The sequence below is a fragment of the Leptodactylus fuscus genome, chromosome 4, assembly GCF_031893055.1.
Source record: "Leptodactylus fuscus isolate aLepFus1 chromosome 4, aLepFus1.hap2, whole genome shotgun sequence".
NCBI lineage: Eukaryota > Metazoa > Chordata > Amphibia > Anura > Leptodactylidae > Leptodactylus > Leptodactylus fuscus.
This window is the reverse complement of record NC_134268.1, coordinates 167080770-167096748: the sequence shown is the minus strand read 5'-3', so window position 1 is coordinate 167096748 and position 15979 is coordinate 167080770. Positions and strand designations below refer to the sequence as shown.

General features: G+C 38.3%; 1 protein-coding gene across 1 annotated transcript in view; it reads left to right on the top strand.

Moving 5' to 3' along the window:
* RBMS3 (RNA binding motif single stranded interacting protein 3) overlaps window positions 1-15979 on the top strand; it is a 508182-nt gene that overhangs the window by 490640 nt on the left and 1563 nt on the right. The window contains exons 11-13 of the mRNA XM_075271372.1: window positions 8688-8798; window positions 12676-12756; window positions 14673-14810. Coding sequence (XP_075127473.1) covers window positions 8688-8798; window positions 12676-12756; window positions 14673-14804 — 324 coding nt within the window. The 3' untranslated portion in view covers window positions 14805-14810. The remainder of the gene's footprint in view (window positions 1-8687; window positions 8799-12675; window positions 12757-14672; window positions 14811-15979) is intronic.

Genomic DNA, 15979 nt, shown 5'->3' with positions numbered 1-15979 from the left:
CATAGACTATAATGGGGTTCGAAACCCATTCGAACACTCGAACAGTGAGCGGCTGTTCGAATCGAATTTCGAACCTCGAACATTTTAGTGTTCGCTCATCTCTAGTTATCAGTATTATTAGGAAAAAGAGTTTACTGGAATTGCATGTATGACAACTCTGTACATGTGCCCTATTACGGCTAAGACCCCACATACCGGGCCACAGCAAAAAAGTGCTACAGGAAAATCCACAGCAGCAACACAGTGAGGTTTTTCCCGCATTGCTATTCATAGAAAATCCTCAGAGATTTCCTCTACGGACTTTCTCTTTCAATTATACCTATAGGGAAACTGCTGACGTTTCCGTAGGTATAATTGACATGTTGTGATTTCCAAAACCAAATGCTGCCTAAGGCTAAGGCCCCACTGGGCGGAAACGCAGCATTTTTGGGCATTGCGGAAATGCAGCGGAAAAAAACTGTCAGGATACGGAGTCGCCACGGTCTCCTTGCTGCGCGGCGTCTCCCTGGGAGACGTGTTAGGAGTTCTATTGGGTGTGCTTAAGTCATTAAGGGTTAATCTTTTCCTTGCCTTCAGTCTCCATGCCATTAGCCATCAGGTGTGTTTCTCTGCTGCTATTTAAACCCCACCCAGGCATGGATCCTTGCCAGCCATTCACTTTGGGTTTCCTGGTCCTCTGCTCAGTCTGATTCCCTGTCTGTTCGTCTTCTGTCTGTTTTCTTGGTTTATTTACCCGGCTTGTATTTTTGACTATCCTTTGTCTTTTGATTCGGTACCTTTATTATATCTCCTGGCTTGACCTCTTGCTCATCTGACCTCGCCTTCTCTTCTGTGTCTTGCTGGGACTTGTGGTCCTCCCTGGTCTTTTGTTTTGCATTGCAGTTACACTGTGCTTTCTGTTTAGGTGTGACCCCGTGACTCCAGTCCCTAGGACTTTCAGGGCCTCCTCTCCCCTTATCCTAGCCGCCGGATAGAAGGTTAGGAGCCGTGGTAGGCGCACTTCAATTAGGAAGTGCATTGGTCTGCCTCATCTCAGATATTACAGCATAGTTATAGCTGCAGGGCCTGCGCCCCCTTTTGTCCTTGCACAGTGTTGCTTTCCAGCTGTGTCACTTTGCACTGCCGAACCCTGACTCCAATCCTTACAAAAACGTTGTGTTTTACAGTACCAGCATAGTGAATGCAATTTTGTCTAATCCTAGCCCCACACTATGGGGAAAAAAATCTGCAGAAAAGCTGTGTTTTTCAAAAACATTTGTGTTTTTAAAAAACGCAGCATGTCAATTATACTTGCGGAAATGCTGAGTTGAAACTCCATAGACTTCTATGAAGAGTCTGAAAACTGCAGCAAAAACACAGCATGATAACAGAAAACTCGTATGAATTTCCGAAGCACAAAACTAAAAAACGTGATGAAAAATGTATGTACATGTACGTTTTTTTCCACGACAGAAAACGCAGCGTTTTCTCTGCGGATTTTTACACTGCATTTTTTTGCTGCGTTTCCGCCCAGTGGGGCCTTAGCCTAAGGCTGAGGCCTCACATTTTGGAAATGCAGCTTTTTTTGTTGCAGATTTTGCTGTGGTTTTTTGAACCAAAGCCAATAAGGGTTACCAAAGAAATGAAGAATATATAGTAAGCTCTTTTACTTCTACATTTTGCTCAATCCACTCCTGTCTTTGGCTCAAAAAACTGCAGCAAAATCTTCAACAAAAAAAGCTGCGTTTCCGCGACGTGGGGGTTTAGTGGAAAAAATGAACTACAAACAATGGCCAAACTGATCATAGCAATAACTTAAATGGGAATGTACAGTATGTATGAGCCAACCCCTTTTAATGAGTAAGGCAATGCTGCAATACCATATATGGACAACGGACAAGAGTGGCGCTCTTACTGGAAAAACAGCCACCCGTTTTTTCCCTAATCCTGCACGTTCCCTTTGAAAGATAAAGTATCTGTGTGAGAAACAACGCGTAATGTTCATTAAATTTCTCCTTAACAATAAACTGCTTCTATTTATCATGTTTTTAATTGTTTCCCTTAATTTATTTAGACATCATTTATGCTCTACTAGTTAATTCTCTCTGATACAAATGAATATATAAAAATGTATCCAATTAATTCCCCCCACGGCTTCCTTGTATACGATTGATTAGCTCTATAACTTATCCCCACCTCAGAAAGTGAGAAGCAATTTAATTTGCTGGAACAAATGGTTGTTGTTGTTGTTCGGTTTGTTACCGGTGTGTTATTCTACTTTTATAGGACATAATTATTTGTCGTAGATATATCAATTTTCCAGGGCAATAATAGAATTAAAGTCTAAATACTCTGTAGAAGTTTTCCTTTACCAATCTGTCTCTATATACATAACCAATAGAGATGAGCGAACACTAAAATGTTCGGGGTTCGAAATCCGATTAGAACAGCCGCATACTGTTTGACTGTTCGAACAGGTTTCGAACCCCATTATAGTCTATGGGGGGAAATGCTCGTTTCAGGGGTAGGCAACAATCGATCAAATTCTACTTACCAAGTCCATGAGTGAGGGTCGGGTTGGATTCTTCTCCCTGTGCAGCGTCCCTGCGTCCTCTTCCGGCCTTGAATTCACTCTGCTAGGCATCGGGCCTGGGTAGAGTGAATTCAGAGCCGGAAGAGGACGCGGGAACGCTGCGCAGGGAGAAGACTCCTAAAGGTAAGAGAAGAACCAGCGTTGATTGGCAATGTATAGCATTCTGCCAATCAACGCTGGTTCTGCATCGAATCCTAACTTCGAACAGCTAGTAGTGTTCAATCGAGTACGAGTATTTTGAATACCGTAGTATTTGATCGAATACTACTTGCTCATCTCTAATAACCACCATTTTTGTTCTACTTAATTCCATCCTCTAGCCCCAAGTTCACTCAAGACTGTGAGATATCTTTCTGCTTCCAACTTTATGGAAGAATTTACCGTCCTGTTTGAATTATTGTCTGATACCATTATTTCTGAAGACTAGATGTCATTTCATTGACATATGCAGATACTGTAGGAGGATATGATTTGGTGTAGAAGGTGGCATCAAGATAGGTCCAATAAGTGCTGTAGACTGAGCCATCAGATAGCTTCTCTGACAGACTTAGCACAGAAGAGCTTTGAGTAGCTTGCTACATACGAAGTTGAAATATATTCAATCTACTGACACTGAACAAAGCAAACCCAATTAATAAAATTGTTAGTTTAAAATAAATGCAATATAATCAAAAAAATCAAGGCAACTGTTTTCATATCCCTTTAAGGCGTTGTCCAGGCAATAATGGATAACCCCTTTAACTTTTAAATCAGCTGGTATCAGTGAAATATTTTTTTTAAAAAAATTCATACTCTTGTGTCCTCAATGCTGCAGTGTCATTTGGAGTGTTCTGGTCCTTCTGCTCAACGGGTTTCTTCCAAAGTTCCACTAAAGTCACTGATTGACGGTTAGGTGACTGCTGAGGCCAATTAGTGAAGGGCATGTGATGTCACTACCTGTGACATCTTGGATCTCTTTTTGAGACCTGCTGAGGCCACTAATTAGCCAGAGCAGAAGAACCGGGACACACCAGGAGGACACCAGATCATTGAGGACAGGTGAGTATCCATTTTTTTATTCTTTTCACTTCCCCCAGTTAAAGGGGTTGCCTGGACAATACCTTTAAGACTTTACACTAAATGGTACAGATTTACTATTGAAAATGTGCCAGAATTCCGGTGCAGTTTCCATAAAAAAAAATGTTGTACATGCTTTACACTACATTAATGAACAGCTTTAGACACTTTCTAAACTTTTATGACCAGAGGTGGGTTTTATCATATAGGATTTGGGTTTGTCTAACCTTTTTTTTTTTTTTTTTATAAAATCAATAAATAAAAAGTTTCTGATCCTGTAAGGGTGCATTCACATGGAGGAAAATGGTGAAGAATTTGGTGTGGAATTTCAGCGCTGAAAAAAAAAAGCCTCCCATTGACTTCAATGGGTTCATTTTTCTACAAGCAGAAAAAAGAAACCACTGAAGTCAATGGGAGGCTTTTTTTTCAGCGCTGAAATTCTACACCAAATTCCTCACCATTTTCAGAAAAGAGAACCCATTGAAGCCAATGGGAGGATTTTTTTTTTCAGCATTGAAATTCCACACCGAATTCCTCACCATTTTCCTCCATGTGAATGGACCTTACACCATGGTCATAGCCACAGAGGCCAGTAGTCATCTGAATAGTGTGCATGATGTCATTGCCACATGGTTAGTGAACAATAGGGCCACAGCACTTATAAAAGGTGAGTTATGTTTCTCTTTTCATTATTGTATTTACTTATATTCTATTTAGTGGTTTTCTGCTCTTAGACTATTATTATAACTCCCGGACAAGCCATTTAAGCTTTAACCAATGCTTTGATATCTTATTTATGATCCGCTGCCCAAACTGAATGCCTTTGAACAGGAATGCGGACTGCATATTACGGTATTTCACTGTAATAATACCACATAAACAGTTAAATAGTGTAACATAAAATGTATTGTTTAATATAATAATGATAGATTTTGACTTTACACCACTTCAATTATGCCTGTAGCCTAAATGTGTTACATTCATAATGCTTTCTGTGGGTGGTAGCATTTAAATATTATTTTTTTCTGGTAGTGGGTGGTCTGTAATGTTTCACTTAAGTGAGCAACACTTTTTGCCTCCTTTTACATTTTTCCCAAAGTAAGTAAATGGCTGTGTCAAGCATCTTCCTGCTGTTCTGTAGATGACTGCTAACTCCACGGGTTTGATTAATGGAGAAAGTAATGATATGCAAATCGTCCACAATATTGCAGCATGCCTACATGAATTTTAATTAGCCCTAAAATTGTAGTATCTTCGTAAATACCGAGTTAAAGCAGCAATGATATATAAAATATATGGATTATAATAAAATTAACTGCAGCTATGGAAGGACACCATCATTAAAATCTGAGCGTGCTTCATTTATACTCATCAGCCCCAATGGACCGATCTGCAGTACTTTTCATTTATTAGAGGAACATTTGTAAACACAAACACATTTTATGTCATATTATTACATGGTGCAAGACACAACCTTTCCTTAGATTTGTATAGTATAGTATGTGAATAAGAACTGTAAGGGGGCATTCAAACTTGCACCCCTGTCCAACCGCCAGGTTTCCGTCCTAATCCCTAGTGTAACTGGATAGGGGACGGCTTGCCAGTGGTCAGTTTTAAAATCCATTCATTGGAATGGGTTGTTAATAGAGATGAGCGAACAGTAAAATGTTCGAGGTTCGATATTCGTTTCGAGTAGCCCCTCAGTATTTGACTACTCGAATCGAATATCGAACCCTATTATAGTCTATGGGGGGAAAATGCTCGTTTCAAGGGTAGGCAACGTTCGATCAAATTATACTTACCAAGTCCTCGAGTGAGGGTCGGGCTGGATCCTCCGGGAAGTCTTCTCCTTGCAGCGTCCCCGCGGCATCTTCTGACTCTGAATTCACTCTGCCAGGCATCGGGCCTGGGCAGAGCCGACTGCACATGCCCACACTACAAGCGGACATGCGCAGTCGGCTCTGCCCAGGCCCGATACCTGGCAGAGTGAATGAAGAGCCGGAAGACGCCGCGGGGAAGCTGCACGGAGAAGACTTCTAAAGGTAGGAGAAGAACCAGCGTTAATTGGCCGACTGTATCACATTTGGCCAATCAATGCTGGTTCTGTATCAAACTTTTACATTCAAACAGCGAGTGGTACTCGATCGAGTACTAGTATTTCGAATACCGTAGTATTCGATCGAATACCTACTCAATCGAGTACTACTCGCTCATCTCTAGTTGTTAAAGCTAACTGCCAGTGTCTGTATGCAGCCTTTCCGCCTGAGAAACTATTTTTTGCACAGACACAAAGTTGGACATGTAAGACTTTGTGTCCATCCCAAAAACAAAAATGGTTTCCAGGCATAGAGACTGCATACGGACTTAAGTGGTTTGCTTTAACAACCCATTCCAATGAATGGATTTTAAAACTGATCACCGGCAAGCCATCCTCTATCCAGTTACTCCGGGGATTTGGACGGAAACACAGCAGAAGCAGTCCTTCTTCCCCTCCCACTACAGCCAACCATAGGTTATGTACTTCCTTACTGATTCTTGCTGCATCTAATACCTTATAGGGTATGTATATGTATAGGGTTATATAATCGAGTTGAATGAAGATATCGAATGAAGGAGTATAAACAATGTTGTTATAATTTACAATAATAATAACTACATGCTAAGGTCCATCTTGGTGTACAACAAAGACCCAACCATGATACAGACAGGTATATCCACATATTTTTATACATCTAGGTATAAACAAATAGTGATTATAAACGCCCAATATACGAACCTATTGAGATGATGAATGTAATAAAATGATATACCATAATCCACCAGTTTCTAATGCAATGACGTAAAGCTTTCTTTTTTTGTAATACTTTTTTTTAGATATATCTGCCATTTCATAAAAACTGTCCATGTGACACGGCATGACCACACTCTTGTCTCAGGCTTCAGAGTAATATATTAGCCACTTTGCTATGAAGAGTAATAAATCTTGTTGCCTACAATACAATGTCCGACCAGGATTTATTTGGATCACCATTGGATTTAACTCTGTACTCAGAATTACTAGATGATATAATAAATTATGTTGTTATAGTGTCTTCAAATCCCATTAATCTTTGCAAGGACAATAGTTTATGACATTCATAATATGTGTATATAGGTATATACTTATATATGTAATATCTTATGCATTGGCTTTGTGTGCTGGAAAGTTTAAGTAAGTATCTCTTTTACAACAATAATGTCCCAGCATGGAGGAGCCAAGCTGTACTGTACTTACTCTTTACTGGACCCAGTAATGCTCTCTTCACGCTGGGCTATAATTAAAGGTCTGACTAGCTCAAGCTCAAGGTTATTTTTATCACAGCTGTATCTAAAACTGTAGGATGTCCCAGGTGAAGGAACTTAAAGTGTAAACATTTTAATTTTGGAAAAAGTGAAAGCGATAAATCTCAACTCCTTCCCTCGGCAACCATTTTTATTTTTGCATTGCCAAGCTGGGCTGTAAATATAATATATTATTATAGTCTGTGTGTCAGTATGATAACAGCAGTATTACATTTATAAAGATGTTGTTGTCTGATACCTTTTACAAAAAATTTTGGGAAAATATAGCTAGTTTGATTAGCCATATTATGAGACCCATAACTTGTTTATATTTACATGTATGGAACTTTTTCATACTTTTTTTTTTTTGGCGGAGGGTGAAGTCTATATTTAAACTATTTACAATAATGTCTGAGGTTTTCATTTATTGTTATTGACTTTTTTTGGGAGGCAAAATGGCAAAAAAACTATGATTCTGCCATTTTGAATCCCAGTCCATTTAAGGAGGCAGGTTTGGGCCGTTGGGTGCTCTAGCCTAAATTGCATATGGTGTACGTCAGTGTAAAACATTAGTTTGGCATAATACTTCCTTAGCGAGGTAGGGCTTTACTTAAAATTGTTCCCTTAGTAATTGCCCAGGGAATTCCTACCTAGCTAGTCTGCTAGTTTGAGCAGGTGGCTGTGGCAAAACTCAAACGTTACATGTGCTGCAGCTCTGTGTGTGGCCCAGCACTGTTGTATGTTTTGTCTATGTCTTATATGTTTATGGAAGTGGGTCTCCCTTACGAAATTGTAGCTATTAGTTAGGACATAGCTCACACAGTCTGTCAGCTTCTTGGCTGTGCTGCAACAGCTAGTGGCTACAGTGAGTGCGGCCCAGTATAGTAACTGGGAGCACACAGGCATTGCTGTGTTTGTCTTGCAGTGGGTTAACTGCAAGACTTTTGTATTTATTTGCGCTGCTTTGTACCGCAGAGAACTTATATATTTAGATTCAATTTGAACCCAGATGGTGTAGTTGCCCGGCAGTGACATTTACTATCAGGCTTTGTTCACACCAGGGTGTTCTGCGGTTCAGAGCCCAGTGGGCTCCGCAGGTTATTATTTCTTTTTTAATATAACTTGCTAATCATAACAGGGATGATATGGCCCCCTGAAAGCCCTGATCAACATCATTGAGTCTGTTTGGAATTATATAAAGAGAGAAGAATTTGAACAAGTCTATATCCACAGAAGATAGCTGGTTATATCTCCAATATGTTTGGAACAACCTCCCTGCCTAAAACCTTTGCATAGTACTGTACATCATCTGATGCATGTAACACTGCATGACATTCAGCCTTCAGAGAAATCACAGTCTCGCTGCCCACTTGACTAGAATACCAAAGTCATCTGTCTATCACATGATTCATTGTCATTGGGTTTTTCAGACCTGGTGACAGGTCCTATTTAAAGTTATGAGCTGTAAGGGCTAGACAGGTCTAACCAACTGTAACCAACCATATTTATTTCATTAGATTATTATTGTATTCATTCTGCCATTAGAGGGGTTTTCTCCTGAAAATAACTTAACTTTCTATGCTGATCAATTCTCTGGCTCATTGGATAGGGGATAACTTGTATTTGTGGGAAGTCCCTACCTCTATCATTACTCTTATTTTAGAACTGTATGGAAAAATATGAAATACTAATGAAACTTGTCCCTACAGTGCTAAACTTTATTACATTTTTATTATAGGGTGCTGTCATAACGCCAACAATGGACCATACCATGTCAATGCAGCCGACTAGTATGATGGGCCCTTTAACACAACAAATGAACCACCTCTCCTTGGGGACAACCGGAACAGTAAGACTATTTTTAATAAACCAGTCTCACAATTTACATTGTATTTTTTTCTCTCCTCTTTAAAGATTTAGCTATAGCTCTTAAAAAATAGATCTGATCACTCATGCTTGTTAGTTTGTTATATGCAAGATAATAGTACGGCTACTGAAAGCAAATAATTCCTATTCTTCAAGTTCAGTTGTTATTCAGACAATAATATTACAATTTTTGATATCAGAATATACATATAGCTTAGTATTTCTAACTACACTACAGTGTTTTTTCTAGAGTTATTAAGTAATTGCTTGTCTGCACCTTCGATACCAGGCTACAGTTACCATCTTACATTCTTAGAGCCCTGACAAGTAATGGATATGTATCACTCATGCTCGTGTCTTACTGCGTGGGTGAAACAACATTTACTGTAGGTCTCTTTCCTAGATCGGAATGCAGTTTAGTACAATGTTTCCTATATGTGGTCATCATGTAGTTAAAGAACAGTATGGAAGATTATGCCATTGGGAAAAATTAAAAAAACAAAACATAAAACGGTCAATAAAAAAAGTGACTATTAGAGATGAGCGAACAGTAATATGTTCAAGGTTTGATATTCATTTCAAGTAGCCCCTCAATATTCGACTACTCGAATCAAATATCAAACCCTATTATAGTCTATGGGGGAAAATGTTCTTTTCAGGGGTAGGCAACATTCGATCAAATTATACTTACCAAGTCCACGAGTGAGGGTCGGGCTGGATCCTCCGAGAAGTCTTCTCCGTGCAGCGTCCCCGCGGTGTCTTTAAGCTCTGAATTCACTCTGCCAGGCATCGGGACTGGGCAGAGCCGACTGCGCATGCCCGCACTACATGTGGACATGCACATGCGCAGTCGGCTCTGTCCAGGCTCGATGCCTGGCAGAGTGAATTCAGAGCCGGAAGACGCCGTGGGGAAGTTGCACGGAGAAGACTTCTAAAGGTAGGAGAAGAACCAGCGTTGATTGGCTGACTGTATAGCATTCGGCCAATTAATGCTGGTTCTGCATCGAACTTTTACATTCGAATAGCGAGTGGTACTCGATCGAGTACGAGTATTTCGAATACCATAATATTCGATCGAATACCTACTCAATCGAATACTACTCGCTCATCTCTAATGACTATATATTAACAGTCAAACTAAAACTGCAAAAAACCTCCTGAAAATATCACTTTTTTATTGCAGATTTTTAATTTATGGCTCAAATATACATAGCAGGAACTCTGATGCCTTATGGACATGTTAACCCTTTAATGAACTAACGCATTTTAGCCTAAAATCAGTACCATTTTATCCCTATCTGCGTTCCCAATTTCATAAGTTTTACATTTTATTTCACTGTAGCTTTATTAGACCTTGTGTTTTTTGAGTACATATGAAGACATGATATTCATCTTATTTTACAACCAAGATTCTTGGCTTTAAAAATTACACCAAGATTGTGCCTGGTTAGAATGTATGTTCCCTCTGCAGTTCACTGAGAGTATCCTGCTTGGGGTAAAATGTAATGTACCTTGCTCAAACCATGAGCAGGGTTTATTCAGAACTGTGCAGGTTTAAAGTAAGAATTAGATCAGGGAAACCAATGGCAATTAATGAGATAAATTGTGGATCTTCAGTCATTTACTAAGGGGGTAAAAGTCATATATCTTTATTGAAAGAGAAAGTTTTGGTCACATAAAGATTGACTTAGTTTAGATTTGTCTTTGTTCATTAACTTAATTGCGTTAATGGATAAAATTAAACTATTAACAGTTGTATTTTTGAAATCATTCATAAGTGGCCCCTTGCAACCAAAGACCACACACATCCTTCTAAACTTTTCAGAGGAATAAGACAATTTTTTGTGTTGTCATGCCCCTAACCCTGGCCATATTCCTTAGACAATACCCTATCCTTTTGTATCCCAATACATAAATACTGCCCTTTAATGTATAACATACACTGATGATGCCTCCTTACTTCCCACTAAACATTATACATTTCCCTAAGTGGTTTCAACAATTTGATATCTCCTGTTGGATTTCTTGCTGTGCCATTCCATCTCACCCAAGAAATATGGCAATCCTGTAAGCTAAGTTTTAATGCGTGTCTAAATGTTGTAAATTATTGAAGAAATTCAACTTGATTTAAAAAATCAATTTGTAACAATGCATTTTTATTTTTTCTATATGTTAACTTTCAAAATATGCCCTGGTGAAATTCAGGTGAATGTTTTAAAAATAATATAAGCTGTAAATGTAAAATCTATACTGAAGATCGTCTAACCAAAATTATTTCACTTTAAGGTAATGACATCTGCCATTTCACACTTGTGGTTTGGTTTTTGTTGTGATTTTGATGCATTAGTAGTAGTAATAGTAAAATGGATCATGCAAGCTTTCACTGTTACAAACTACTACAAAAACAGTATGTACACATAACATGTTCTAGGAGTAGGGCAATGGTCTAAGTTTTCAGAAGTTAACTATAGATAAACTTCATAAATTGCCTTTTAATTATTGTGGCCTCTTCAGTGTTTACTAGAGATCGATAGACCAATTTGTATAGAACCAAATTCAACCAAATTTTTAAAAAAGTTTCAGGTTCATCCCAAGATCAAAACTGGGGTTAAAGCTCACAACTATTCCTTGAAATACATCTTTATGGCTTACCAAGCACTGTGCAATGTAGATTGATGTGCATAGTGGCTCTACTTAGCTTAGACCCATTAATTTTAATGGAACTGAGCTGCAGTATGACCATGTAAGCACTGACCATGATGTCATTGGCCTGAGAAGAAGAAGTGGAGTTCACCCAAGTCTGCAAGGTCTTCAAACAGCTGATTGACAGGGTCCTAGGAGCTGGACTTTACCAATTTAATATCAATAGGTAATCTTAAGGTCATTAATATAATTCCAAAAAAAACCCTTTTAATTTTTACTCAAAGTTAAGGTCCCCTTATGTGGATAAACGAAAATTGTGGTCATACCACAAATATCAGGCCCAATAAATGTGCATTAATTGAATTTCACTGGGATCAGGAGGAAGAGTTCCATGGCGGATTCTGATGCAAAATTTGCTCTATGAACCTAGCCTATAAATCTTTGACATTTTTGAATAACATTTTCTGCTCCCATTCTTTTCAAATGGAGTCCATTGACCAGAGTATTAATGTCGGGTCTCATTTTTTTGAATAGACATTGTGCACAACACTTGACCATTATATGGTTGCTTTGGCAATTATACTGTCTATTATGTTTTTTCACTTTTTCCAGCCCGGTTTTAAAATCTGGTGGGAGAATATGTCTAAAAAACCCTTTAAAAGTCAGTCAACAATTTTTTTAGGAGGTTAGCTTGATAAGTTATAAGGACTTAGAAGTACAACTCCTTATTAATTAAAATGTAATTTAAAAAAATAATCTTACAGCTGATCTAATAAGTATATCTAAATATATTCATGGTCATTATGAAGATTTGTCTAACAAAGTTTATACAGAGCAATTAGTGACAATGAACATCATTATTATAAGGAATGGCAATCTCATTGTTAACATAAGGTTGAAGGCAAATTTTATCTTTATTGATTTCTTAATAATTCTCTATAAGTTACAGAAACATTCACCAACCGGCCTGATATTGGCTAATGCCAAACACTTGGATATTTGCACAAGGTCTGATGTTTCCACTATACACTTAAACCTGTAGCACTGCAATATACAGTCCTTCTTAGAATCCAGATCCATGTCTTGGAGTTATATATGATTCTGATCTGGTAAAACTTTTAATGAGTATTGACTTCAAATTTCTACCCGAACCTTTATGTCACATGGATTTATAGAACTGTTTATTAAATTTTACTAATATACCTCTCTCTGTATAGTATATGACTGCTGCTGCACCTATGCAAGGGACCTATATACCCCAGTATACTCCTGTGCCTCCAACAGCTGTTCAAGTTGAAGTAAGTATTTCACATGTGCACAAAAAAATCATATGAATGACAAATGTCCACTTATGCTAACAGATGGACTGCAAGTGTCATTGGGAGAAATTTACTAAGATCGACATTACCAATCTTAATTTACCACTGATGTAAGATGTACTTGAATTATTAAGAGACTTTAACATCTCGATAACTCTGGCGCATCTTGAGAGGTCCTATCTACCAAAATTGAAATCTGACAGTCAGGGACCGGAATAATTCAGTTGTATAGTAAATCTGTTGGGCTGAGTTGTCCTCGCCTCTGCCCTGATCCAACCACTTTTCTAAAAAAAAATGGCAAACATGTTGGAAATGAAGAAAGTGGACTATTTTTTGGTGCATATAGTCAAGCCCCCTTTTTTGCCAAAAACTTGTATTCCTACTTTATTAAATTTCCCCCATTTTATTAGTTATTTCATCCATATGTCTTAATTTTTTTTTAATCCAATACATTTCCTTGTGGATAGTGGGCAATGGCATACAATATCAAAAGGATAGTGCAAAGCTTCTGTGATGCTCATATACTAGCAATCCTCTGGTCTAATGCTTGTCTATTTTTGCACAGCTCCAGCAATGTCATGTGGACACTATATGAGTTAGCTGCAGCCAATCACTGGCTGGTGGTCTACTGATATAGACAGTGATTGGCTGCAGCAGTCAAATATTAACATCTTCATTGGGAGAGGATTAAGTGTTACTCCATTTATTATTTTATACCACTGTCATCTATTTGTAAAAAAAAATCCTTGGGTGGAAACTCTGTTAGGCTAAGGCCGGAGCAAGCCAGAGCATACAAGCCCTGCGGAAAATGCCACGGTGGAAATACATTGTGTTTTTTTCTCACAGTACTTTTTGCAGAAAGGAAAATTCTGCTGACTTTCTGCTTCAATTATATCTATAGGGAAACCAGTTTTTTCATATGTACAATTGACATGCCACAATTTCCGAAAACACGACAGATGGTATTTTTCTGCAATGTGTGGATGGGATTCGCTATCCACTTTGCAGGGACTGTAAAATGCCACACTTTTTGCCACAACGTTTCCTCCAATGGCATATACGCAATGTGGAGTTCTGGTCTTAAAGGTATTTTCCAGGCATTATTAGCATAGGTTATTAATTTAAGATTGGCAGGGGTTTGACACTTAAATCCAAGGCTGATCAGCTGTTTATAAGAGGCTGCAGCGCTTACGCAAGTTCTGCATCCTCTTCAGTCTTATCTATTACAATGCCATATATTTGTGCTTAGTACTGTAGCAATTCATTTGAATAGGATTATGCTGCAATCAGGTCATGCGACCAATGAATGTGACGCTCCTGCACCCCCTTTACACAGATAACCTGTCCCAGGTGTTGGAACACCACAGATCTTCAATTGATAATCTATCATAAGGAAAAGGTCATCAACTGAAAAATATTGGAAAACCCCTTTAAGACAATAAGGGTGCATTCACACTGAGTAAACGCTAGCTTATTTTGTAGAGTAAAATTACACTTGTAAATTTTGCTATCCCATTGACTTCAATGACATTTTACAGGCGTATTTTTTACAGGCGTATTTTTTACAGGCGTATTTTTTACAGGCGTATTTTTACACTTGTAAAAAAATATCATTGAAGTCAATGGGATAGCAAAATTTACGAGTGTAATTTTACTCTACAAAATAAGCTAGCGTTTACTCAGTGTGAATGCACCCTAAGAGTGCTCAGTTGATTATTAACACATACCTGCACAGACACATTTTGGTTATATACTGTGTATCTGACATAACTTCAGCATACTTTTTCTATCATTGATATTGTACCATGTCATGGGCTTTACTTTTTGCTTTCATTGGGTTACTTTTACCATAAAAGTCATGAAACAGACTTAACTTTTTTTTTGTCTATTTTAAGGGTGTTGTTGCTGATACCTCTCCTCAAACAGTACCATCTTCATCACAGGAAGCAAGTGGACAGCAGCAACAAATAACTGTAGAGACGAGTAGTGAACATGCATCAGCATACTCCTACCAACAATCCAAGTAACAACTGGTAAAGCAGTTCAGATTTGCCCTATATTTTCTAGTATTATCTGTCAAGTTAAAACAAAAGTGTCCCTTAATACTTTCATTGTGTAGCCTTCTTCTCCTGACTCCACTGTAAAAAAAAGTTACAGGTTTTGTTTTTTTTACATTGAAGTCTGTGCTTTGAAAGTTTGCAAATGCAATTCTTTTAGGTATTATTCCTAAAATATTCACTTAATTAAGTGATCTACACAATAAAGCTACATTTATAGAGAATTCAGTCTTGGTAAGAAGGTTTGGTAGTTACAGGAGACTACAACATCTGCAGTACTATCATTACATAATTATGTTACTTTATGCAGTATTATATAGGTAGAATCTAGCGATTTACTTGAAAGGAGTAAGGAGAGAGAAGATAAAGCACGATATATAGTAGTAATATTTTTGATCATCAGTAAGTCTATATATAATATCACTTTACAAGAGTAGCGCACAATAGCGACTGTTCAAGGAGTTTAGGTTAATATTTTATGTTCCTGTTAGGAATAGCATCACACTTGCCACACACTGCAAGGAATTGCAATACGTCCCCATTAAAGCGACAATCTTTTGCTATTTGCAGACAATTTATGGTATATCTTGGTTGAAAACGGAGAACTTCATAATGAGTGTGATACCATTGGATGGATATTGTTTACTATATCTCTTAATTAAACTAAGGGCTCGTTCACATCTGCATTCTGCTCTCCGTACTGCAGGTTTCCGTTTCCTGCATAAAACAGAGCAGGAGACGGAAACCTGCAGGATTCTTTCTCACCCATTCATTTGAATGGTTGAGAAAGCTGTCCGGCCGTGAGCGGCAGTGAGCGTTTTATGCTCTCCGCCGCGAAACTGGGTTTTATAATCCGGACACAGAGTCGGACATGCAGTACTCTGTGTCCGGATTTAAAAAAAACGGTTTCGCGGCGGAGAGCATAAAACGCTCACCGGTGCTCACGGCCGGACCCAGTCTGTGGTTTCCATCTTCTGGCATGCAGAAGACGGAAACCACAGAACGGAGACCCTGAACGCAGGTGTGAACCTAGTGTAAGATTAATTTGTGTATAATTGATATAATAGATCTACTATAGATAGAATATATGTACTAGATTAGCAAAATGATCTGCTTTTGTTTCAGGAATTGAACCATTCTTGTTC